At 41.2% G+C, this 26898-nt stretch overlaps 2 protein-coding genes across 3 annotated transcripts; one reads left to right on the top strand and one right to left on the bottom strand.

Moving 5' to 3' along the window:
• Positions 1-1105: 1105 nt before the first annotated feature.
• znf408 (zinc finger protein 408) lies at positions 1106-14524 on the bottom strand. Its single transcript, XM_080433358.1, has 12 exons — positions 14439-14524; positions 11582-11880; positions 11252-11310; positions 10745-10959; positions 10433-10642; positions 9844-10088; positions 8686-9327; positions 6331-6546; positions 5132-5255; positions 3537-3770; positions 2087-2413; positions 1106-1753 (listed from the first exon to the last, which is right to left on the bottom strand). The coding sequence occupies exons 2-12, from the start codon at positions 11867-11869 to the stop codon at positions 1326-1328; spliced, it is 2988 nt and encodes a 995-aa protein (XP_080289484.1). The 5' UTR covers positions 11870-11880; positions 14439-14524; the 3' UTR covers positions 1106-1325.
• Positions 14083-26838, top strand: LOC308088878 (caspase recruitment domain-containing protein 8-like). Of its 2 annotated transcripts, XM_080433463.1 has the most exons (8): positions 14083-14158; positions 21016-21078; positions 22312-22526; positions 22871-23118; positions 23437-23556; positions 23762-23903; positions 24608-24703; positions 25086-26838. In XM_080433463.1, the coding sequence occupies exons 1-8, from the start codon at positions 14136-14138 to the stop codon at positions 25394-25396; spliced, it is 1218 nt and encodes a 405-aa protein (XP_080289589.1). In that variant the 5' UTR covers positions 14083-14135; the 3' UTR covers positions 25397-26838. The 2 variants fall into 2 exon arrangements, with proteins under 2 accessions (XP_080289589.1, XP_080289590.1); XM_080433464.1 differs by lacking the exon at positions 24608-24703.
• Positions 26839-26898: the final 60 nt, after the last annotated feature.

Here is a 26898-nt window from a genome sequence, read left to right as displayed (position 1 = left end):
CCGATATGCCCCCTATTCCCGCATATCTGAGTAAATACCTCCAAAAGGTTAGCGACACCCACAGTCACAATACCAGAGGGAGCGTTAACAACAATTTGGTACCACCCACCCATAAATCAAACATGGGCAAATTCTCCTTCTACAGCACTGCCACCCAGGATTGGAATAGTCTAACTCCATCCCTCAAAAAATGCAGTTCGCTGGGCTCATTTAAAAGAGCCTTAAAAAATCACCTTTCAGGAGGCAGTACCATTTTCCCGTTAGACAGCAGACCCTCCCCCCCCCTGTTCTTGTACATATTTTTTTTCCCCTCTTTTTTATTTTTTTAGTGTTATATATATTTTTTTGCTGTTTATTTTGTAATGATATTTGAACTGTGGTGCCACTATATATGCCTATGAATTGAATACCAAGGCCCTCATTGGAAATAAGTCCGCAAGGACTTTTATGAACGGACCTGTTAGACAAAGTATTTTTTTTTTACATTTTTTGCCTAATAAAATATTCAATCAATCAAAAAACAGAGTGCCGCGCTATGAGCTATACTATTGCTATGAGCTATTGCGCTATTGTAACTCAAATCTTTGCTTCTAGTCAGGGGATATTTAAAATATCTGGGAATAAATTCCTTACCAAGAAATTTCTTCACAAATGTGTTTGTAAAAGTGTCTAGTAACACATCGCATAAAGACTGAAATGCAGTTTCCCTAGGGGAATTTTTGACAGCTGCTGAAAGTTGGGGTACCCACCATAACCTTATGCAGGGATTTTTATTAATTTTTTAATTCTGTTTTAAGTAGCATGTGAGGGGTCAAACTAGGGTGTTTTTATGATTCTGAATCCATTGCAAGCATTTGTTTTGCACCAAAACCATTCCTTGGGCTAAAAATGGCCATAGCCAACCTTTTCCAGGTAATTTTTTGTGTAAAAAGCACATTGAGATTGGGCCGTTTTTAGCCCAAGGAGTGGTTTTGGTGCAAAAAAAATGCTTGCAATGGATTCAGAATCAGAATTCAGCAGCTGTCAAAAATTCCCCTAGGGAAACTGCATTTCAGTCTTTGTGAGATGTGTTACTAGACACCTTACAAACACATTGGTGAAGAAATTTCTTGGTAAGGAATTTATTCCTAGATATGACATTATTCTGATAATATTCCCTGACTATTCTGGGGGTCTCTGGAACAACATATTTTGAGATGGGGGTCGGTGGCCAAATACATATAATTTTGGGGGTCCTTGACATGAAAAAGTTTGAGAACCACTATGCTAAAGTATAAATCTGGCCCGACTCCTCTGGGGAACCACTGGGTAAAAGTAGACATTTTTTATCCAGTCTCTATCTCCACAGTCTCAGCCACAGAGCAGAGTCCACCGTCTCCCTGTAGGATCACCACCTCCCCCACTGGCTGCTGCCCGCCACGGACCACAATGCACTGCTCTCCGTCCTCGGACATGACCACCTCCACCATCTCCTCCTCCCCCCCCACCACTCCCTGGAGAGGGCTCTCCGTGGAGGAGGCGATGACCAGAGGGCCGGAGCTCGCTGTGTGAAGATCCCCTCCCCCGACGGTCTGGACGTAGACCACCGTGTGCTCCGCCATGACCGCCAGTTCGTGCACTCTGCCGACCCCGCTCTCGTTCGCCCGCTCCACGCGAATCCTCCTCTTCTCCGTCTGCTGCTCCTGCTCTCTCCTCCCACGTGATCTCTTCTTCTCCGGCGGGATCCCGAGCCTCTCTCCTCCCACTCCTAGAGCTGTCACGATTATTATACATTTTTATTTGACGATTAGTTGTCGCTCAAATATGATTAAATAATTGCGATTAAGAATTGTAATTGCGTGTCTGTCGAACATTATGAATATAAACTACATTTCTGTTGAACAAAAGGTGCACAGGGCAGATATGACAACATAACTAACATAAGTTAATAACTTTATACTTTATATGAATGGTGAAAATGTGACGCATTTTGAACTTGTAGATCAGCTATTTCCATATATTTTTTTTTATGTTTGAAAATGTATGAACATTCTTCAACATGCAAATGATTATGACGACTATATATAAATAATTGTGACAGGCCTACCCGCTCCTGTTGCTTTCTCTTCTCCTTCCTCCTTCACTGGCTGTGGATTCCTTCTAGGTCTGCCTCTCACCGGCCTGGAGTGACTGTTCTCCAGGCCCGCCAAGGCCTCCAGGACCTCGCTGCTCCTCACCTCTCCCCTCTCCTTTCCCTTCTCCTCCCCCTCCTCCTCCTCCTCCTCCACCTCCCCTTCCTCTCTCCTGTGCTGAGCCTGGTGTCTCAGCAGGCTCTGTCTCAGCGTGTAGGAGGCCCCGCAGTGGCAGCTGTGAGGTTTCTCCAAAAGGTGAGACGACTTCATGTGTCTCCTCAGCTTGGTGGCCAGGATGTAGCCTGCAGGGGAAAAGAAACACAACGATAGAGGGACTTGGAGTGAGGATGGAGGAACGTGGTGCGACCGAATAGCGCAGTGATTCACAAACTTTTTAGCCCAAGGCCCAAAAGAGAAATTAGACGTCTGCCCGGGACCCAAACTAGTGAGAATAGCAGACGCTATGCAACGCTTTGCGCCGCGTTGTGAGCTTGTAGGTCTGCTATTTTTTACTACTTCTTGAATGTTGTTTTTTTATTTATTCATGAAAATTATTTGATTTATTAATTTTTTCATTTATGAAATTGTTTTGAAAAATGTTGGAATAGTTTTTATTTTGTTTAAACTTTTTTTAATCTTTTGAAATCTTCCGCCTCTCTCTGCCCTCAGTTTCCTGTATCTCTATCATCATCATATCTAAATTAAACAAAACGTACCTAAAAGAAGAAAGATGATGCAGTATTTTATTTTAAGATGAATTAGCATAATGACTAAATTGGGAGAAACAAAGGGTGTAAAAGAATGATTGGCTACTCTAAATTATATATTTTGAAATAATCTGCTGTGTCAATGGGGGCTTATTTCCAATAATGACCGACTTAGTGACAGAACATTATAGCTTACTTTTATCTATAATTTAGCAAAGTTTCATAGAGGTCATTCATTCTAAAGTATCTGATATTTATGAAATTTAGAATGCAATAATTTCACTAACCACTTACCCTATATACTTCACAGTAGCTGACCGGAGTCCACCAGGGGTCTATACAAGGTCTGATCCTTTTCCCCCCTCTACACCAAATCTCTTCGCTGAAGATAGCCGATCCACAAGCTCACAACACGTTGTGACGGGCTGTGAGCTTGTAGATTGGCTATTTTCAACGAATGTTCGCTAGGGAAGTGGTGCGCGTCATACCTCGGCTATTTTTGAAAATCTTTGAAAAATATGGAATTTCTTTGGAAAATGTTTGGAATAATTTAGAGTTCTCTTCTGGGGGTCCCCGGAGCACAAAACCTTTTCAGATGGGGGGATCCGTGGCCAAATACATATCAATTTGTGGGTCTTTAACATGAAAATAGTTTGAGAACCAGTACACTAAGGTTCAAGAGGCTAAAACTCCCTTCTTTTACTTCCAACTTGCTCACCTTTCCCACAGACGCTGCAGCGGTGGGGCCTGTCGTCGCTGTGCAGTCTCTCGTGGGCCCTCAGGGTGTGGGGGTCCCTCAGTGCCTTGCCACAGTAGCTGCAGAGGAACACCTCCCCCGTGTGGGAGAGCAGGTGTCTGCGAAGCTCGGGCTTCTGGGAGAAATTCTGGTCGCAGTGGGTGCAAGGGTACGGTTTCTCCCCGCTGTGGATTCTAAGGTGGCCCTGTAGGTTACCTGAGCGATAAGACAGACAGATATGTTAGTACATTTAAAAAGACAGCCCACAGAGATAGATACTAGAGGTGCTCCAAAAAACGTCCAAAACTGTAACTTTTCAGGATTCAAATTCAAAAGTATCAAAAGTAGCAGATCTACAAGCTCAAAACGCGTCGCTTCGCGCGCGTTTCGAGCTTGTAGATCTGCTACTTTTGATACTTTTGTGTGACCCTGTAGTGTGATCAGGTAGGGCATTATGTTAGGAAAAGTGCCCCATCTTGTGACAAAGCAGAGGTACTACATATTCCCATTTCATCACAGTGTATATGTTACAGGGTGAATGGAGAACCAGGTAGATTGAAGAAGGCGCATTCGTTTTTACCACCCACCCAGCAATTCTGTAGAAGCAACACTAGAGGGAGCCACAAGCCAGGCTTGTGCACAAACATGTATATGGCTGCGACCACACACACACAGTCACACACACACACACACACACACACACAAGCGCACACACACGCGCACGCGCTCATGCTTTTTTTGGTTTATTGAAAGCAGGACTGTTAAGATACTTTTATTGTGTTCTGGCTTTTGTTTTACTTTCTCCCTGACACACACACACACACACACACACACACACACACACACACACACACACACACACACACACACACACACACACACAGTGATCCATGAAAAGAACTATTCTGTCCCTATCGGTTTACAACTCAAACGGCGCTCAGTCGACTAGTAGAGCATCGGCCGGTCAGCGCGGGCACTCGCGCCTGGAGGTGCGAGGGCGCGCTTCCTCGGCCTCAAGCTCCACTAAGTCGGCGCGCCTGCGTCGTGGACAAGCGTGTGCGTGTGCACGCGTGTTCAGCGTTCCCCTAGCGTAGCTTCCTGGTTGCTATGTGGGGGGGAACAACAAAAGACAGGTCCGCGTCGGCACATCAAAGCCCCGCCTCTCCGCGTTCTCCTTCTCCTCCTCGGAGGAGGAGAAGGAGGACGGTTTATTTCGCCAGGAGGAGCTCCTCCTCGCGAGCCTCACGTAATAAACCCCCGCCTCGCAGCGTCCTCCTTCTCCTCCTCCTCCTCGCGAGCCTCGCTAAAAGCCCCGCCTCGCCCCGAAGTCCTGTGCCTAAAAACGAGCACTCTGTCTTCAATCTACCTGGTTCTCCATTCACCCTGTGACATATATAGCAGTTAAATGTTGTTTTATCAGTTCCAACAAATAACTACATTCTGTGATTAATATAAGTGTAATAGGCATTGCGACAGAGGTTTGGTCGCTGTCCATGTAAGTTATTCTGAGAGACATTTCAATGATAGTGAATATTACACCTTTTAAGGAATGGTCAGACTGATAATACTGGTAGTACCTCTCTGCCTGAAGGCTTTGCCACAGTGTGGACAGATGTGGGGTTTCTCTCCTGTATGGAGCTTCATGTGGTTCCGTAGAGAGCCTGAGTTAGCCAGCAGCTTGGAACACACTGGACACTGTAACTATAGGAGACAGCATAAGACCTGGTTTAAATGACTGCAGTGGTTCTCAAACCTTTTTTATTTCAAGAACCCCCATAACTCTGAGAGTGTACAAATGGAACAAAATGGACCCATAAGGGTTCATTTGTACATTCTCAAGAGTTACAGACCCGTAACTCGTAGCTCTGGTCCATTTACTGTAGAACCATCTCAAGGAACCCTCAGCCTGACACGTAACTCCTTTCATTGTTCCGAGTGGCATCATTCCCGAGGTGGCTAGTTATTATTAAACATTTTTAAACAAGCTTGTAGATCGGCTATTTTCGTAATTTGTTGTATGACGAAGTATGATGTAGGGCTTATCATTTGAACCCTGTATACTTCATTAACTGGGGTCCCCCAGGGGTCTATCTATAATTTTATGTGCCAAATTCTCAGCCCAGAATATGGGATGCTCATTTGGTATCATGGGTTAACCCATTAAGACCGGGAAAGCCTATACGTTGTTATACCTTTAAAACCGGGAAAGCATCTGTGACATTTTAGATGTTGCCATGTATATAGCAACAGGATTTGTTTAGATTTTTTTTTAATAAAACATAGAAGACTTTCTGAAAACGTTTTAGATTTAAAACCGTCTCAGGTCTAAATGGGTTAACCCATTCAATGCGGGAACGCAACTATGTAATTTTAGAGATTTTAGCTATAACCGTTATATTTTTATACTTTGGCTATTCAAAAATAGCAGATCTACAAGCTCATAGCGCGGCACCGAGTGCCACGCTACAAGCTTGTAGATCTCGTAAAAAAAAAAATGTTTTTGAACTCAAATCTTTGCTTCTGGGGGGTCCCTGGAACAACATATTTTGATGGGGAGCGGCGGCCAAAAACATATCATTTTGGGGGTCCTTGACAAGAAAAGGTTTGAGCACCACTGATATACAGTAGCAAAAATTAGAAATCAGAAGAATTAAGACATTTGGGTGAGACATTTGACAGTTACAAATGTTCGCTTTAAAAATATATATATTCAAAGATTTGCAAAAATGACTCCAAAGCAAAAGGCTACTGAGTGAATAGCAGGGTTTCTCCTCACCTTGGGGAGTTGTCTGTGTGCTTCCTTCTTGCAGTGGTTGAGGCGGTGGATGCGTAGGGAGGGCCGCCGTGCGAAGGCCTTGCCACACAGCTCACACACGTAGGGCTTCTCTCCGGTGTGCAGCACCATGTGCTCCTTCAGGTCCCTCTTCAGCCCGTAGCTCTTCTCACAGTAGGCCCAGGGGCAGGAGAAAGGACGCTCCCCCCGGTGGCTCAGCTGTTAACATTAGTATTATTATTATTATTATCATCAGTAGTTCTCAACCTTTTCAGACCGTGACCCCCTAACATAATCATATTTGAACTGGGGGACCCTCCCACCCTGACAAGGAGGAGTTGAGGCATTACATTTTGTTTGACTCGGTTCCACAGATAAATATTTTGAAACTAGCCGATCTACAAGCTCACAACGCCTCGCAAAACGCGAGGCGTTGTGAGCTTGTAGATCTTTTTTTTCTTCTTATTTTATAGTAGGCTATAGTTTGTTGATTACTTTTGATGCAGTAGGCTAATGACCCTTTTCTTTCCTTCTTTTTTTTGGGGGTATTAAAAAGGCCTTAAATTGTCACTTCACTGTCATCTGGGGATCCCCCCAAAATGATGTGGGGACCCCGACCCACATGTTGAGAACCACTGATCTAGGGGTTCAACAACTCATCAATTTAATTGATTATTATAAAAATATATATATGCTTCTCAATTATTCAAGTAAAAGTAGGGTATTTGTTTTTTTATGTAACTTTCCTCTTCTACCCCCCTCCTCTACAACCGGCCTGCTTGCTCAGGGGATAACTTGAATCTTGACCATCAGGTCAAAATCCGTGTCAGATCCTGTGTCTAGGTTAGACGTGACCTTTGACACGATCTAAATGTCTCAATGGAAGAGCAGAGAGAAAGAAAGCTATGGTTGCGTCCTAAATCACTATATGCTACAGTATATACTGAGCAGTATGCTATTTTTCATAGTACTACAACATACTTTTGAGTGTATACACAATAGTATGTTTCATTTCGGACATAGAAGAGAATGCACGCTATATTAGGAAAGTGCCCCATCTTGTGACAAAGGAGAGGTACTCCATGTTCCCATTTCATCACAGTGTATGAATAGCAGTTAAATGTTGTTTACTGGACAAGTCATCAGTTTCAACAAATAACTACATTCTGTGATTAATATAAGTGTAACTCTGGCATTGCGACGGAGGTTTGGTCGCTGTCCCCATGTTAATTCTGCTATGTTGTCGTTGTCCCAGCTACTGCACTGCATTGTGGGACATTCATAGCAGCATAGTGTGTCCACTGTTGCATACTATAATATTCCCATAATTTAGAAACTAAGCTTTCGGACATACTAAAAATTCTCACATATTAATTTGGGAATACTGAATAGTATCTATTCATTATAGGAAATGTAATTAGTGAATTGTTATAATTGAAAACGAGATATATTGAAAGATGAAACCCTAACCCAAAATAATATTTTAAAAAGTGTTTACATGGATATGAATGCATAACAAATCTGCCTCTCAGAGAGGCAGATTTGGCTTATATCTTTCATAATATGCTTCGTTGTAACATTAACCTGTTGAAAGAAAAAATATTTTGTAATTACAAAGAGAAATGGTCAAACGACATATCATCTAAGCCAAAACTTAGATCATATGTCCAGATTAAGCATTGTTTTGGTACTGAGTCCTATGTCAAATCCTTTTTAACCGGAAACCAGCGGTCATTGTGTGCTCAGCTGAGAGCTGGTATCCTGCCTCTTGCTATTGAGGTAGGTCGGTTCTCAGCTGTGCCAGAAGAGAATAGGATATGCAATGTATGTGACCTGAAAGATGTCGAAAATGAATTCCATTTTGTTTTATTGTACTCTGTATGACGATTTGAGGGTTCCTTCATTTGATGTAATGCAAAAACAAAAACCTGAGCTATTCTGGGAAGATGATGGCCAGAAGTTGGAGTGGTTGTTTAATTGTGAGGTATTTAAGACGGCACATTTTGTCTCTAGAGCCTGGAGTAGAAGACAATCTCATCTTTTCAAATAGGTTCATGTCCGGTCCTCTGTTAAGATGTGAGGTAACAGACCCAATGTTGTATTTTAAGTTGTATTTATGTAATCTGCCATGTGCAGTATGAAGCTTGAGTGTTTTAGTTTGTTATTCGTTTGTTCATTGTCATGTCGGTTCATTGTCTATGTCAAATGAAATGCTAAAGTGTCCTGTAAGTCCATATGGGCTGGGCTTCCTTGGAAGCATGACACTTAAATAAAGAAAAATCAATCAATCAATCAGTATGTTGGTATGGAATTTCGGACACAGCCTATCATGGAAGCAAACAACAAGCAAGAAATTACCTGGTGGGCTTTGTAGTTTTCAGCAGAGCTGTAGTTTTTCCCGCAGTACTCACAGCTGTAGGGTTTCCTGTCTGTGTGGGTGAACTGGTGTTTCTTTAGATGACACAACTGGTAGAAACCTTTACCACAGTCGGAGCACTGGTACCGTCGCTCCCTGGCGACCGCCTCAGGCGCCTCCGGTTGCCTAGTAACGCCTTCCCTGGCATCGACACGCCCCCTTGTGTCAGCAGCATCACACGTTTCCGTGGAAACGGCGTCGTCCCCGGAAACGGGCTCGGCGGCCTCCTCCGCGAGGCGGCCACCGGCGGCGTTTTGTCCGTTTGTCTGTCCCGTCTGTCTGTGTGTCAGCGGCGGCGAGGAGGGGGAGGGGCGAGCGCGCTGTTTGGTTTGGGGGGCGAGTTGGCCAATCAGCAGGTGATGTCTGCGGGGTTTCGCCGCCAGGCGGGAACTGTGTCTGACGGGAGGAGGAGGAGGAGGGGGAGGGGGAGGGGCGGGAGCGGGGGGGGTGGAGCCCTGGAGGTCAGTCTGTCTACAGTTTGGACCGACTGTCTGTCTGTCTGCTGTGGGACAGTCTGTCTGTCTGTCTGCTGCAGGACGGTCTGTCTGCCTGTCTGTGGCGAGGCCCTGCGGGTCAGTTACTGCCTGTGGCGGAAAAAAGTACTCAAATGTTTTACTTACAGTAAAAGTATCAATACTGCAATGTAGAGGTATTCCGTTACAAGTAAAAGCTCAGAATTAAAAATAAAAAGGACAAAAGTATTGGTATCAAAATGTACTTAAAGTAGAAAGTACTCATTACACAGGATGTTTCACAAGTTTTCAAATATATAAAATGTCAAAAAATCTTTTGAAAATAGCAGATCATTGTAGATCGACTATTTTCAAATGGCAGAAATGTATATAGGGCTGAAGTGGTTAACATATGTTTTGTAATAATAATCTAAATTTACAATTATTTGAAAACTTTAGTTACTAGTTAGTAACTAAAGTTTTCAAATAATTATAGTGGAGTAAAAGTATAATATTTGCCTCCGAGATGTAGTGGAGTAGAAGTAAAAATTGGAAATACTCCAGTAAAGTAAAAAAATACCTCAAAATTTTACTTAAGTACAGTACTTAAGTAAATGTACTTAGTTACTTTAAACCACTGGAACTTACTACACACGCCGTCCGTACTCCTGGCGTCTGTGACTGTGCGTCTGAGTTGTTTAATATGTCACAGTTGGCAGTTGAAGTGTCAGCGATGCGTCCATCGGGTAGCGTGTGTGTTTCAGTCGTGGTTTGGCCCTGTGGGCTGTGTCCGTTGGGTACCGTGTGTGTTTCAGTAGTGGTTTGGCCCTGTGGGCTGTGCGTACGTGAGTCTGTCGTTGGGACGTCATCCGTGCGTGTTCCTGAGCCCAGGGCTGTCACGATAACAGAATTTAAGTTGACGATTAATTGTCACTCAAATAATTGTGATTAACGATTTCATTGTGTTTGGCATCGAACATTAGAACATATGAATCAAAATACATTTTCTGTTTGCCTTTTAGGCTTTGTAATCCAAAATTGACAAATAAATATGACAAACAACTTAAATATACAAAGAAACATTTAAAAATTTTAAACAATTTTATACATAAATAATTGCGGAAATAGCAGATCTACAAGCTTACAACGCGGCACGAAGTGATGCGTTGTCTCAATAATAGCGATTATCTCAAATAATAGCGATTAGACGATTACGGAATAATTGTGACAGGCCTACCTGAGCCTCGACTCCTCTTGATGATGCGTCTCCTGGAGTCCCTGTTGTTCTCCTCCGTCTTCACCACCTGCACCGTCTCCTTCTCCATGTCCTCCTCCTCCTCCTCCTCCTCCTCCTCCACCTCCTCGTCCTGTTCAGCTTGTGTGTCAGTTATAACCACCTCCTCTGGACCGCTGCTCTGCTCTGAAGGGCTTGTCTCAGCTTGTAGATCTGCCATTTTTTAAAAGCCAAAGTATAAAATAATGGTTTATAATAATGGTGTAAATGGGTTAATTACGACTATATCTACAGCTTAAGTAATGTATCATGCACCTTTGTCTTGTCCAGTCCCAGTGTGCTGTGGTTCAGGTTTAGCAGCTTGACCTTTCCCTCCAGGGTCACCGTACAGCAGCAACTCTGTTCCTGAATGGATGTCTTGAGACACGTGAAGACACACGTCCCCACAGCCAGCCTCACACACCTCTCCTCCACACACACACTGCACCGTCACGTTCTGCTGCCCTTTGCTCTGCACAACGCAGGCAAAGCTGGACACACACACACGCACACACACACACAGAGTGAGAGTGGAGATATTTCTTTTACGACACTGGTTTCACACGTTTTTACTGTGTACTAGTTAACTTCACCTCTGGTGTGTGTGTGTGTGTGTGTGTGTGTGTGTGTGTGTGTGTGTGTGTGTGTGTGTGTGTGTGTGTGTGTGTGTGTGTGTGTGTGTGTGTGTGTGTGTGTGTGTGTGTGTGTGTGTGTGTGTGTGTGTGTGTGTGTGTGTGTGCGTGCGTGCGTGCGTGCGTGCGTGTGTGAAGTCTGTGAACTCACCTGATCCAAAAGGGTTTGTTCAGTAGAGCTTCTATATCCGGCTTCATCTCCATCACTGCCTACAGCACATCACTTTATCTTACACCATTGCTTTTTAAACTTCCATCTTCCGTAATAACAACAACAACAACAACAGCTACAATAATAATAATAATAACCACAGCTGCATATTGTTCATCCAGCAGTCTCAGGTGCTTTAAATTATATTATGATACACGTGTTTGTGTGTGAAAACATAAAGGTTTTTTGTGTGTAATTTCTGCCTTGTTAGTGTTGGCTCCTCACATGTGTATTGGGTATTCTATATTATACAAGTGTTATTCTGTTTACCTGTTCTGTCTCCAGGCTGTATGTCTGACATTTCCTGGACCCCGGCGCAGAGGCCACGATGAGGTCACCGTCGGGGTCAGCGCGGCCACTGTCCACCCAGACCCGGTCCCGGTCCGTCTCCTTCCCTAGGAGGAGCACTACGCCGGCCGGCAGGGAGCGGCCCACCCACCACAGCCCCAGCCTGCCCTCGCAGCATCTGGACGGACCCACGGCGTAGCCCTCAGGGAGCAGGGCGGACAGCAGGGAGATGAGAGGAGACAGGCTGGGAGGTGGCGGGAGGTCGGCCATGATCGACGATCCTGTGGGGTAGAGAGCAGTGGTGTAAAGTAACTAATTACATTTACTCAATTGTACTTAAGTACCATTGGCACTGGGTGAAAAAATGGGTTACAAAATCGTGGGATAAGAATTAGAAGCAAAATTCTTCTTCTTTTTTGTTTTTACTTTTGTACAATTTTGAGGTATTTTTACTTTAGTGGAGTGTTGCCAATTTTCAATACTTTGACTTCTACTCCACTACATCTCTGAGGAAAATATTGTACTTTTACTCCACAACAAGTATTTGACAACTTTAGTTACTAGTTACTTTGCAGATATAAATTACTATATTATAAAACATACATTAACCACTTCTTTAGCCCTATTTTATACATCATAGGCTATTTGAAAATAGCAGATCTACAAGCTGTTGTGAGCTTGTAGATCTGCTATTTTCAAACATTTTAGTACTTTTACTTTTGGTAGTTGAAGTATATTGTGATGCCAATACTTTTGTACTTTTACTCAAGTAACATTTTGAACACAGGCCTTTTACTTGTAACCGAGTATTTCTACATTGAAGTATTGCTACTTTTACTCAACTAAAACATTTGAGTACTTTTCCCACCACTGGTATAGACTGGTAAAAAAAACTTAAGAGGAATCTATCAGAGCAAATCATATAACTCAAGGGTTCTCAAACTTTTCAGGCGGCGACCCCCCCAAGATAATCATATTTGAACTGGGGACCCCCCAAACTGACAAGCACTTGGAATTGCAAGCATTGCATTTAGTCTTGTTATGTTTAGTCATTTTAGTCTTGTCTGTCTTATGTTTGATTACTATGTTTAACTTACTACTTGTTTCATATTTTAGGTGAGAACCTTGTTTAAGCCTTATATGGGTTTCCTGTCCTCCTAGGCTCCTCCAGTTGCATCACCCCTGCTGTAGACCAAAAGAAGCCGGTGAGATCATGACGCAGCTGAGCTGACTATATTATGTTTAAGTGACTTGTAAATGGATGAATCACTGAGTGAACACAAGAACAGGCAGAGGTAACAGGCTGGGTGAGACCTTGCTTGAGATGCTTGCTTGACATGATTAAGACAATCAATTAACATATTATCTACACCATACTCTTTCTGGTCTTGTTGATGAGAACTTCTTGTTCAGTTTGTGTTTATAAAGCTGAGCCCGTGTGTGACTGATGTTAATGTTGTCACCATCAGAGGTGGGAAAAAGTACTCACATTTTGTACTTAAAGGTATATTTCACTTTCAAAAAAACTTTGGGTCATTTTATTGTCTACTCAGGCTTTTGAGAGCCCCCCAGATCGTTTTTAAGTTGCTTGATTTTTTTTTGTATTGAATTGTTTTCATTTTCCCCAAAAAATATTAAAAATAAATGAAAAAAGTAATCGAAAAAAGATCGCGTATTAGGAGGGCAGGGTGAGTCACCAGTAGCCTGGTAAACCCTCCCTCCGGAAATCTCATTTCCATTTGATTTCAGAAATCAAATGGAAATGAGATTTCCGGAGGGAGGGTTTACGGCTAAGTCACCAGAAGCAAGGACGGGTGTTTTTGATTAATCTAACATGTTAAAAATTGAGTTTGAAGTTATAATGGGTTTGTATAGGAAGGGGGCATGTCTGATAAAATGAATATCAAATATCTAAATACTGAATCAAGCAACTTAAAAACTGTCTGGGGGGCTCACAAAAGCCTGAGTAGACGATAAAATGACCCAAAGTTTTTTTGAAAGTGAAATATCCCTTTAAGTAAAAGTATCAATACAACAATGTAGCAATTCTCTGTTACAGGTAAAAGTCCAGAATTAAAAATTTACTTGAGTAAAAGTACAAAAGTATTGGTATCAAAATATACTTAATGCACCAAAAGTAGAAAGTTCTCATTAAGCAGAATGTCCCATTTCACAGGTTTCAAATGTATAAAAATCTTTTCAAAATAGCAGATCATTGGCTATTTTCAAATAGCCAAAGTTTAAATAGGTCTGAAGTGGTTAATGTACATGTTGTAATAATAATCCAAATCTATAAAGTAAACTCAAGTTTTCAAATAAATGTAGTGGATTAAAAGTACAATATTTGGATCCAAAATGTAGTGGAGTAGAAGTAAACGTATTGGAAGTTGTAAACACTCAAAGTAAAAAAAAAATACCTCAAAATTGTACTTAAGTAAATGTACTTAGTTACTTGACACCATCTGTATTTAACGCAGGGAAAACATTTTCTGGCCAACAATCATCACTTCCCTACAGACCATAAACTAGCTGGACAATGAAAGGAAACAGAACTAACTGGTGAGTGAGTGTGCTGTTAAAACAACTAACACACACACACACACACACACACACACACACACACACACACACACACACACACACACGGTTATTAACCATGATATTATATGTTGTTATGCTGTGTTTATGCTAACGGTAACGGTAGCATTGAACATTGTTGTTTCCAAGCAGCAGTTAGCACACGAGCTAACTAACGCAGATAAGTGCCTGACTTTGAGTCACACAAGGGTAATTCCAATGTAAATGTATGTTAATTAATTAAAATAAACGGTGTACTGACTTAATGTCGTGGATAGTTTAGTTTTCGCTACAGTTTATTCCACTGTAGAAACTCTGGGAAAGACATCGTTCTCCAGCGAAAAACAAACCAGGAAATGCCCCCTCCGCTTCCGGTCCGTTGAGTGCATTGGTCGGACGAGGAACATGGATTTGAATGTTTGTGGTTCCTTTTCGCGCTCAATACCAGCACAATACACAAAGATCAGAGTCAGTTAAATCAGATTATTCTCAGAACATGCAGTGGTGGGAAAGTGCCCAATTTCTTTACTTAAGTCAAAGTATCAAAACTTGCGGTGTAAAAATACAAATTTATCTTACAAGTAAAAGTCTGGTAATCAAAATGTACTAAGTAAAAGTACAAACGTGTTGGCATCAAAATAAACTTGAAGTACCAGAAGTAAAAATACTCATGCAGAATGTCCCATTTCATAACTTCAAAATGTATAACAATCTTTTGAAAATAGCAGATCTACAAGCTCACAATGCGTCGCTTCACGACGCATTGTGAGCTTGTAGATTGGCTATTTTCAAATGGCCGAAATGTGTATATAATAAGGCTCAAGTATTGTATTGTGATGAGCACAGCCACAGACTCGGTGATGATGACGCTGTGAATCAGGATTCAGGTGGGGAAGAGGAGCGTGGACTCTGTGATTAGACTGTATTAGTTTCAGGTGTGGGTGAGTGCAGAGAGAGGACTCTGTGATTAGACTGTATTAGTTTCAGGTGTGGGTGTGGGACTATAGGGTGCGTTCGGAAATATAGCACTAAGCGCACTGGCCAATACAAACTAATAGGCGAGTGCGCTCCCGCTGCGCATTTCCGAACGCACCCATGATAAAACAGTCAGTGGGACTTTTGCACAGGACCAGAGCACTACGTCTGCGCCTGCGGCACGGCACTCTGGGGATGGGAGTGGCCGTTCGCTGGTTTTTAGTCCTACCGACGGTGAAGACAGCTAGTCAGGGGGAGCTATATAGCCCCATTTAGAACCTCTCCCTCCGCTATGTAGCTCCGAGATGAGGTCCTACGTGGCCCGGTGCCGTTTGAGTAGGACATCTTCGAAATATTTTCCACTTTACATGATTCGTACCTAGGGTGACCATAGCATTTCAGTGACTTTTAACGCCCACCAAAAACAAACCGTGGAACACAGCGATAAAGACGCGACGCGTTTAATACTGAAATGTGATAAATTACTGAATGAAACATGGAGGAAAGGGAGGAAACTACGACCAAGGCAAAGAAAAGGAAATGCAGTTACAACAAGACAGGGAAACTATTTATCCATGGGTGAAACCAGTGCAAGGCAAATCTGTTTTCTGTGACGTTTGTCAAAGTCGTTTTTCAGTTGCACATGGAGGTGAACACGACATGAAAAGACACAGACAATGTGACACTCACAAAAAACGTGTTGCTCAAAAGGAGGCTTCACGGTCTATGGATACGTTCCTACTAAAAAAATATAAATAAAAATAACGTAACGATAAGGTAACAGCTGCTGAGATAACTAGTGTTTATCAGACTGTGCAAGTGCAACCCTCCCAGTCATACAGGTCAGAAGACTGTGGTAATAAGCTCTCATCAGTCATGTTTCCAGACTCTGATATTGCAAAGAAAATGGCATGTGGTCGTACAAAAGCAGCATCCATAGTTACAGATGTGCTTGCACCTGCCAGTGTGGAGAGTTGTTTGAGAGAGTTAAAAACACCAGTGGTTCAACTCCCAGATGACAAAAAAGCCCACACTCCATTATTTTCAGTGGCTTCAGATGCGTCTAATCATGGCACAACAAAGCTCTCCCCATTGTCTCTGAGATATTGGACACCAGAGCTGGGTTTGAAAAGCAAAATACTTGACTTTTATGAGAATAGTGATGGCCTGCAACTAGACATGATTTCAGCATATACTGTCGATAATGCTAGTGTAAACTATGGGAAAAATAATTCTGTGTTTCAGAAGCTAAAGTTAAGACAACAGTAGCATCATCAAGGCAAACTGCATGGCCCACATAGTACACAACTGTGCAAAGCATGCTGGAGACAGGCTGAACATTGACATTGACTCAGTAGTGAACAAAATATTCAGTCACTTTTCAGTATCTGCACACCGTACAGAAGCATTGAAAGCAGTGTTTGCCTTTGTGGAAGAGGAGTATCATGCTGTACGGAGACACGTACCCACAAGATGGTTGAGTCTGTGGCCTGCTGTCAAGAGGCTACACGACAGCTGGGCAGCTATCAAGAGCTACTTCTTGTCACTGGGAGAGAATCAGTGCCCAAAAGCATTGTGGCAGCTGATTAAAAAGGATCAGGATGGTGAAATATGTGCTGAAGATCTTCCATGGACCATGATGTTGTTCTGCTGTTTCAGGATGGGACTGTCTGTGAGCTATATGATATAATGTTCACTATCAAGACAAAGCTCCAACAACGACAAATTGATTCCTTCTTTGGAATGGAGGCCAGTGCTATCCTCCAAGAGTTTCCAGACCAAAAGGCAGCAACAATCAGAAATGATCTCCAACTTCTACAACGTTGCACTCAACTACCTGGAAAAGTGGTATGACTTCACAGACATTAACTACCAGAGAATGTTGCATGCTTGGCACTGAAGAGCAGGTTCACATTCTCCCAGCTCAGTGATGCGGTGGAGGTCCTACAGATCAGAGGGAAACTGGACATGGATGAACTGTATGATGAGTACTGTGTGACTCTGCCACGCCAGCAGGAAATTGTGGCGAGAAGAGCTTGTAGATCTGCTATTGATATTTTGGCACTTTGTTTACTTGAAAGTGACATGTTTACATAATTATTTTACTACCTTACAACAGTTGTCTAGCGTTCTTATTCTGTTGTGAGCATTCGGCGAAAATAGCCGATCTACAAGCTCACAAAGGGCCACGCGTTGCGAGCTTGTAGATCTGCTATTTTCGGTGAAGATATTTTGGCACTTTGTTTAACGATATTAATCGTTTTGTTGTACTTGAAAGTTACATATTTACATTATTTTGTTACTACTGTACCTCAAAACTGTAAAATTCTGTATATTAAGGTTGTGTCTATAACGCACAATAAGTGCATTTATAATGCATTACAACAATCGTTATAAATGTTTATAATTATGCATAACAACCTACAAGTGGCAGTTTGTTTTTGTTTAACGATATTAATCGTTTTGTTGCACTTGAAAGTGACATTTACATATTTGGCTTTTATATATTTTTTATAATAAAAGCAAAAGCTTTTCCCATTTATTTGTGTTTTGCATCTTTACAGCTTTCATCTATACCTGACAAAATATGCTGGGCTTATGGACTTTACACATCAGGAGCGTGACGAATGAAAAAATGCCAGAAAAATAGGTTTCCGGGAGAATTAATCGCACAGGCAATAATAATAATGCTCCAGGTTTACATGGACCTTTTATAGTTGAGATTTTGCTGAAAGAAATTATACCATACATGTAGGGTTAAACATTCAAGGTAATAAAGAGGCAAAATGTAGAGTACAGTCAAAATGGCCTTACAGGGTAGTACCCTTTAAAGACAGTCTTTCTGTTCCACAATCCTTGAATGCTACAGAGTCTGTAATTAGGGTGACCATATTTTCAAAAACCCAAACCGGGACCCTTAATCAATTAAATCTACAATCTCACAAGTATCAATGCGCCCCGTTGTGAGCTTGTAGTTCTGCTACACTCGCTACTTATGACAATTATTTTAATTGTGGTGAAAACTGGAACGATTGGGGGCGCTAAGGTGTCAACCAGTGTGTAACTTGCTTTTTTTTTACATTAACCACTTGAACCCTAACATATTCTGTGGGGAACATAAGCAGAAAATAGCAGATCCACAAGCTCACAATGCGAATTTGGTTAAGAGGGGAAAACCAAGTACAGCCAAAAGCCAAGTTTACTTATTATAGAGGGTTTATTCATTAATATGAATCCAACATATTAATAGAAAAGTTAATGTGTAAACTAACAAACAAAAAATACATTTTACGCAACACTGATGATAGTGCTGTCAAACAAGTATATGGAGCTATCCATAAAAGTTTAATCTGTAACACAATTTATTCAATATGTAGTGGGGGTCCCTGCTTCAGCTCTCCCAGCTAAGGGGTCCTTGGCCTGAAACACATTGAAGACCCCTGGTTTCGAGGGCGATAGACAGATTAAAGGACCACTTCAGAGATTCATATAATAGGTCCTCACTCATGCTCATAAGATGGCACCATAGGCCAGGCGTACACCGTAGTACGCCTATCATACACTGATCATGGGCTGGATTTTATAGACTCCTGGAGGCACCGGGCCCAGGTGCTCTCCAATGAGCCATTAGCAGATTGGTAGACTGCCCCACCCTGTTCACCCAGAAGGAACAGATTGAGCAGAGCAGACACTCCCATAACACTCCATACAAGGGAGTGGGGCGTCACACATTTCACAAGTTCAAAATGTATAAAAATCTTTTGAAAATAGCAGATCTACAAGCTCACAATGCGACGCATTGTGAGCTTGTAGATCTGCTATTTTCAAAAGGCCGAAATGTATATAGGGTTCACTTCAAGTCGTTAATGTACGTTTTGTGATAATAATCTAAATCTGCAAAGTAACTAGTAACTGATTGATTGATTGAATACTTTATTAGCAATTTGCAAAATAAAAATGCACAGGAAAGTACAGTTCAATACAATGGTCCTTTGTACTCAATTTATTGAGACATTTAATGACAGACAGATAAAGCTGTCAAAAAATTGTAGTGGAGTAAAAGTACAATATTTGCCTCTGAGATGTAGTGGAGTAAAAGTATTGAAAATGGGAAATACTCAAGTAAAGTCAAAAATCCTCAAAAGTGTACTTACCCAATCTGAGCAAGCGGCCAGCGTTAGCCAAGCTAGAGAGAAGGGGGGGGGGACACAAAAATGAAAAAAAGCTGTCATGTGGGAAGGATTCTGGATAGACTCTAGTCTTAGTTCTACTGGATCTCTTCTCCACTAGCTCTTAGTTCTACTGGATCTCTTCTCCACTAGCTCTTAGTTCTACTGGATCTCTTCTCCACTGGTCTTAGTTCTACTGGATCTCTTCTCCACTAGCTCTTAGTTCTACTGGATCTCTTCTCCACTGGTCTTAGTTCTACTGGATCTCTTCTCCACTAGTCTTAGTCCTACTGGATCTCTTCTCCACTAGACTTAGTTCTACTGGATCTCTTCTCCACTAGACTTAGTTCTACTGGATCTCTTCTCCACTACGTCTCCACTAGTCTTAGTTCTACTGGATCTCTTCTACACTAGTCTTAGTTCTACTTCTCCGCTAGTCTTAGTTCTACTGGATCTCTTCTCCGCTAGTCTTAGTTCTACTGGATCTCTTCTCCGCTAGTCTTAGTTCTACTGGATCTCTTCTCCGCTAGTCTTAGTTCTACTGGATCTCTTCTCCGCTAGTCTTAGTTCTACTGGATCTCTTCTCCACTGATCTTAGTTCTACTGGATCTCTTCTCCACTGATCTTAGTTCTACTGGATCTCTTCTCCACTAGTCTTAGTTCTACTGGATCTCTTCTCCACTACGTCTTAGTTCTACTGATCTCTTCTCCACTATTCTTAGTTCTACTGGATCTCTTCTCCACTAGTCTTAGTGCTACTGGATCTCTTCTCCACGAGTCTTAGTTCTACTGGATCTCTTCTCCACTAGTCTTAGTTCTACTGGATCTCTTCTCCACTAGTCTTAGTTCTACTGGATCTCTTCTCCACTAGTCTTAGTTCTACTGGATCTCTTCTCCACTAGTCTTAGTTCTACTGGATCTCTTCTCCACTAGTCTTAGTTCTACTGGATCTCTTCTCCACTAGTCTTAGTCGTACTGGATCTCTTCTGACTCAAAGCAGGGTGAGTCTGAATGATCTTAGATCAATAGTTTTAATGACATCATTACAGCTTCACAGATACGTTCCAACACTGAAATACTGATGACTCTTCTCAGGCATTTTCACAATTAATGTCTCTACATTCATCTACGTTACTCTATATTACTCTTACTACTATTAATAACAGTCTGGAGAACAAAGCCAAATAAAACACACAACCAGGGTTATTATAGTGAACTAAAACTATCAAAATAACTAGAAATGTAAAAACATTTTAGTTACTGAAATAAAAAATAATATCATAGCTTTACAGAAAAAAAGTATAACTAATTAAAACTGTATTGTGTTTACAAAACTACCTAAAACTAAATATTAGAGAAAATTAGTTTTAGTCAATAAAAAATATTCAAAAATAGCAGATGTACAAGCTCACAATGTTTTGTGATTGTGACACATTGTGAGCTTGTAGATCTGCCTTTTCTGACCGTGTTAATTAATGTCATTTTTACCTTTTTTTTTTGTCATTTTAACTTTAACCCTTAAGTCTGAGTTATACTTACAGTAGTTTTACACCAAAATAGCCGATCTACTATTGTGCTCTTGTAGATTAGCTATTTTCACTATTTTAAAATATTCTTTAAGTAGTATAAAACAGGCCTCAAATATTATAATCTCCACAATCTATTTGTGTTTGTTTGTTTGTTTGTGTCTTTCAGGCCAGTGGTTCCATCCAGTTTCTCTCCCATCGTGCACACGGAACAAACAACCAATGAATACAGGTCAGTCGTCCTAAACATCTTCATTGGTAGCTTCTTATCAAAGAGACCAATCGCTAAGACCCACCCCACAACACACGCACGCACACACAATGTTAAGAATGCCATTGATTTATGAATTTAGATGATTATTTCAGGAATGTCATTTTGTTTTAATCATTTATTACTTTTATGTGTCTATAATCATGGGTCACAAATTAGCCTTTTCTAGAAACCCTACATGTAATAAATCTGTCTGATGTTACTTGAATCAAGGTTTTTTACATTGTACCTGTTAAATAAACATTAAAAAAAGAACAAATGGGATTGTAAATGAACTTGATGTGAAGTGGCAACATGACAGTTAATAATACAGATTGTATCAATGCAAATGTTTGTTTAATATCATATAGATTTATACCAATACAAATGATTGTTTTATATCATATAGATTTTATATCAATACAAATAATTGTTTTATATCATATAGATTTTATATCAATACAAATGATTGTTTTATATCATATAGATTTTATATCAATACAAATGATTGTTTTATATCATATAGATTTTATATCAATACTGTCATGTTCTTTCTCAGTTATTTTCCACTAGTTGGCAAGCATTCTTTCTGCAGCTGTTAGCCTTAAGAAATTAGGCAGGTCATTATGACCTCTGTCAGTTACGCATCTGTTTTTGCCTTTGATAATGACCTTTTGTCAATCAACCTGTTTTGGCTTTAGTAATTATGTGTTTTCTATAAAACAAGCCTAGCACTAAGCCTTAAGGCCAAATGCTTTCATGCCTAGAAGTTCATCGCTTGTGAGTACATTGTGCAGTTATTTTGGTTGAAATGACTTTGATGTAAATTCATGATGTTTATATTAAGAACGTTAAAATGCTATGTAATTTAGTCTTGTGAGTTTATTTGCATAGATACATGTTTGGTATTAACGTTTGTGATTTCTACATGCTGACTGTACTTTATTTTGAATTATTAAGATGTAAGTTTACTGTGCATTTTTGTGATACATCCTTTTTGATGTTTGTATTTCAGTTTTACAAAATGATTGTGGAGAGAAAACAGACAACAGTAAAAAACAGTCAACTTTACTCCAGCTTTTGCGTTTCTCTTCAAGTCTTGTTCGCTACCTGTTAATTCGTATTCAGACATATGATGAGATCAGGATAAATACAAATGATTGTTTTATATCATATAGATTCTATATCAACACAAATGATTATTTTGTGTCACAGGTTCCAGGTCCCCGGGGCGGGGCTGTTCCAGTGCAGTGACACAGGGTTGGTGTTTGGAACGACAGGGGAAGGAGAAGTCCTCTACAGGACTGTTCAGTGGGATGAAAGATGTCTCCAGTCAACAGGAGGTACTCTTGCAGGCCCTCTGTTTGACATCCAGTGTCCTCAGAAGTCTGTCCGCCAGCTACACCTGCCACACTGTGCCATCACACCTGGTGAGTCAGCTACACCTGCCACAATGTGCCATCACACCTGGTGAGTCTGCTACACCTGCCACACTGTGCCATCACACCTGGTGAGTCAGCTACACCTGCCACACTGTGACATCACACCTGGTGAGGAGCTGCTCTTAGCATCGTCCAGTTTCAAGGATCTTGTTCAAAGCAACATAATATAACATAAAATATGATGAAACCCTTTATAGGATTGTTGCGTTTGATCAAAGAGTCATGGAAACTGTCATGGTTTATGCATGTTGTTGAAGACAGATGCACTTGTCTCTTTGAGTTTTACCATAAAATGGAAGCTATAGCCTAATGTTTTTTAAATCTTTTCACAGGTGATGACCTTTGTGTGGCCAACATCACAGATGAAGGGATGTACCTCTTAAAACCACAGAAAGTGACCCAGACTCATGTGGTTTTAAATGTGACACACCTGTCTCTGTTTGGACTCCTGTGGAAGAACATTCAGTGTCTCGGTGTGCGTCCAACATCTGGTAAAGTTCTGCTGTTCCTTCAACCACCAGGACGTCGAACACGGAAACTGAGTGTGTTAATGCTGCCAGACAACATGCCTGTCAAAGAGGTAACATATACAGTATCGTCTGTTAAGTAGCATCTTAGTTCTTTAGACTTATTGAAGTTCACTTCATATTTTGAACAGACATCCAGAGGCTAGTCTGTAGGTGTGTGAACACATTCAACAATCAATTTAAGACCAAAGTTTATATACTGCATGGTGCCTATAAAGACATAGGAGCTACTGTATGACAACATACCCTGGTATTCATGGTAACAAAGACTGGTGAAGTATATTGTCAACAGTGCACAGCCTGTAAAATGTGCCCACGTACCTGTCATTATGATTGAACCATCTGGTCAAGTTGTGTTTGTGTCATTGTAGGTGAAGACATTCTATCAAGAGTGTAACCAGAAGGATCAGCTGGTGAGCAACTCCAACTGTGTTCTCACCCCAGACCAGGTCTACAGACTGCAATGTGCTTCACATGAAGTACAACCTGAGGTATCACACATTAAACTACAACCTGACTTTATTATATGTTAAGAGTCATGATAATGTCCAGTAACTAATACTACTACTGCTAGTACTACTAATGCCAATACAAATATTATTACTTACTATCACCACAACTACTACCATTACTAGCACTGCTAAAGTAATACAATAGTTCTATAGTTCTCTATCTAAAATGTATCTCTGTTTTCAGGCTGTGGCTTATCGTCTGAAATATGGACCAAATTTCCATCCAACATTTAAGGTGACGATGGATGTCAACGCAGAAGTCGTCTCATTGGCATTACTGGGACCTGAGAATGAACAGGTCTGGGAGGGAGGCATTGAACTGGAAGGTAAACATAATTATTCAGTTTAATTTAATTATTATTAAACTTTATCTTCCCCAACTATAACTGTTGGGGATTCGAACCCTGAAAACTGTTATGGGGGATAACTGACCACTGCAGGGCACCGGTCAGCACAGAGACATCACACAGATTTAAACTCTGTACTGATGGATTGAGGCATCACTGTATTGGTGCATTGAATAACCATAAGTGTCTGAAAATAAAATGTAGAAATAAAAAACAAAACAAATGTACCAGTATTAACTAGAGCATAAGGACTGTAAATGAAATATGCATCAATAATAGACAAACTGTTGAAATAAACCAAAGCAACGTTGTCATAATACAATGAAATCACCAACAACTAATTGTATTACAGCACACTGAAAACACACTAATAGCATTCGCTGTGTTCACAATAATACAGGCCAAGCTAGCTTGGCTAGCCTGTTAGCTCAATACATATTAAGACTAATACACAAACAGGCTAATGACTGGAATGAGTGCTCACGGTCTGTGCATGAAATGTACTGGAGTGTACAAGTGTACACATGTGATTAATGATCCTATAATTATGATTGACATATGGTAAAAAATTCCGCAAAATGTTTCCTCTGTGCAAATGTCTTGTCTGTCAGACAGACAGACATTTAGTCAATAATAATGTTTGATAAAACATTGCATTATTTTTCCTCCATAAACCCATCCAGGCTCTGGCCCCAGTCAGCCAGACACGTCAACAATGACGACACGACAGGAAGCAGAGACAGAGATCGTTGCACGAGTGTCGGAGGCCGTGCTCAAAGGTACATTACACAATGTGTGTTTAAAGGAGTAGTTCACCCAAACAATTACGTATCAATTACACCCCCCCATGAAGCCTTGGATTCATGGAGATTATTTAGTTTGTCACATTCATAAGCCAATAACTTGTAGCCTGGCATGGCCAGACTAATATCACTGTGTAGATGTTAGTCTGGAATGTCCGTGTGGAACCTGCATGGGCGGATACAAAACAATGCCTCTAGTGATAAACCCGCCCCATATTTGCATACTAGTTCCTGATTGGTGCGCCTCTTTGTTAGAAAGTCCCTCTGTCTGTTAGACATTTAGTCAGTCTGTGTCAGTCAGACATTTCAATAAAGTATATAAAGTGTAACTGAAAATGATGTATTATTTTTCCTCCAGACGCCGGCTCCAGTCAGCCAAACGTGACGACACGACAGGAAGCGGAGACGTTGCTGTCCGTGAGGAAAGAGTTCATCCAACGAGTGTTGCAGCCCGTCCTCGATGGTGTGCTGGACACACTGCTGGATGAGAAGGTCCTCAACGATGGAGAGATGGACTCGGTCAGAGTGGAGAAGGGCAGGAAAGAGAGGGCGAGGAAACTCATCGACATGGTGAGAAAGAAAGGGAACGAGGCGTCGTCAAAGATGATCGCTGCCCTTCATGAAGAGGATCCAAGCCTTCATCAGGAACTGGGTTTGAACAAACCTTGATTTGTCTTGGTTTAAACCTTTGATTGATTAACTTTCTTACAAGAGAAACAAATGTACAAAGCAGAAGATTTCACAATGGTAGAAAAAAGACACAAAGAAGCCCTATAGAGCTCATGTCTACTGTTTATACATTAACGCTGATGTTAATGTGAGACCCCGGGGTGAGGGACAAGAAAAGCAATGATAAGAACATTGTACTCTAAAAGACATGAAATAAATACAATTATGATCAGAACCAACTGACTTTCAGCAGTTTATTTAGGGTGAACATAGTGCTGATTGACTTGATAAACTATTCCACCTAATTGCTGCACAATACCCCCCAAAAAAGTCCTTTCCTGAACTACTTTTAAACCTACTGTACATGGAACTAACCTTGATTTATCATTTATAGAATCCTCTTCTGTTGAGGATCATAATGCTGTCTTATGACTAGAAATGATCTAATCAGTAGGATCTCACATCTCTGGGATGTTTGTCAGGAAGTTTTACATTCAAAACATTTGATTTGACCCATAAGTATGTGTTCTGACCTTTACTGTATCTTTATTGTATACAGTAACCACTGAATTACATTGTGTTGATGAATACATGTTGGTTGAAACTGAAATTGCACTCTTCTGCCCCCCAGACAAAACCGCAGAGATCTCCGCTTCCATCGCATCTTTATCCCCCTTCATAAAAACACACATAAAAAACCTTGGCGTTTTATTTGACAAACAAATAAATTATGTGGTTAAGGGAAGCTTCTTCCAAATTAGGCAAATAGCAAAAATAAAATCCTTCCTATCAGCCCACGACCTAGAGAAAGTGATCCATGCCCTTGTCACGTCCCGGCTGGATTACTGCAACTCTCTGTACACAGGGGTTGCAAATTCTTCAAAATGTACAAAATGCTGCCGCCAGACTGCTGACTGGCACGGTGGCACCCATAGGCGGGACCATATCACCCCTGTACTGGTTTCCCTCCACTGGCTGCCAGTCAGATTTAGAATAGATTTTAAAATCCTATTATTTGTTTTTAAAGCACTAAATGGACTAGCACCACCCTACATCGCTGAACTGCTGGGCCCCCCGGACAGCACCCGGCCATTGAGATCCTCTGACCAGAGGCTTCTCAAGGTTCCAAACTCCCGGTTGAGGCAAAAAGGCGACGAGCCTTTTCCGTGGCTGGCCCAAATTTGTGGAACAGCCTTCCATCCACTGTTAGGTTCGCCCCCTCCCTGGACACTTTCAAATCCCGACTCAAAACTCACCTCTTCTCCCTAGCTTTTGATCCACCCTAGATCTTTCTCCATCCAGCCTGCACCCCCCCCCCCCATGCTCTTATCTTGTGGTCTGTCATGGTTTTAACTTTTGCTGTTTTTGAAATGTTTTTGCAATGTTTTATTTTTCGTTTATTTTTATGTTGTTTTTTATTATGCTGTACAGCACTTTGGTTCAACCTGGTTGTTTTTAAACGTGCTTTATAAATAAAATTTACTTGACTTGACTTGGTTTAT

The sequence above is a fragment of the Gymnoscopelus braueri genome, assembly GCF_963280865.1.
Source record: "Gymnoscopelus braueri genome assembly, chromosome: 1".
NCBI classification, from domain to species: Eukaryota; Metazoa; Chordata; class Actinopteri; order Myctophiformes; family Myctophidae; genus Gymnoscopelus; species Gymnoscopelus braueri.
Note: the sequence above shows the minus strand (reverse complement) of the source record. Positions and strands in the feature narration are given on the sequence as shown.

Excerpts from the sequence above, each read along its gene's own strand:
- znf408 (XM_080433358.1), bottom strand. The coding sequence starts at position 11,869 with ATGGCCGACCTCCCGCCACCTCCCAGCCTGTCTCCTCTCATCTCCCTG. Across the intron at positions 3,771-5,131 it reads CAAAGCCTTCAGGCAGAGAG|GTAACCTACAGGGCCACCTT; the intron begins GTACTACCAGTA and ends CTTATCGCTCAG. Across the intron at positions 1,754-2,086 it reads AGAGAAAGCAACAGGAGCGG|CTCTAGGAGTGGGAGGAGAG; the intron begins GTAGGCCTGTCA and ends TAATCGTGACAG.
- LOC308088878 (XM_080433463.1), top strand. The coding sequence starts at position 14,136 with ATGAAAGGAAACAGAACTAACTG. Across the intron at positions 21,079-22,311 it reads CAAACAACCAATGAATACAG|GTTCCAGGTCCCCGGGGCGG; the intron begins GTCAGTCGTCCT and ends TTTGTGTCACAG. Across the intron at positions 22,527-22,870 it reads ACACTGTGCCATCACACCTG|GTGATGACCTTTGTGTGGCC; the intron begins GTGAGTCAGCTA and ends ATCTTTTCACAG.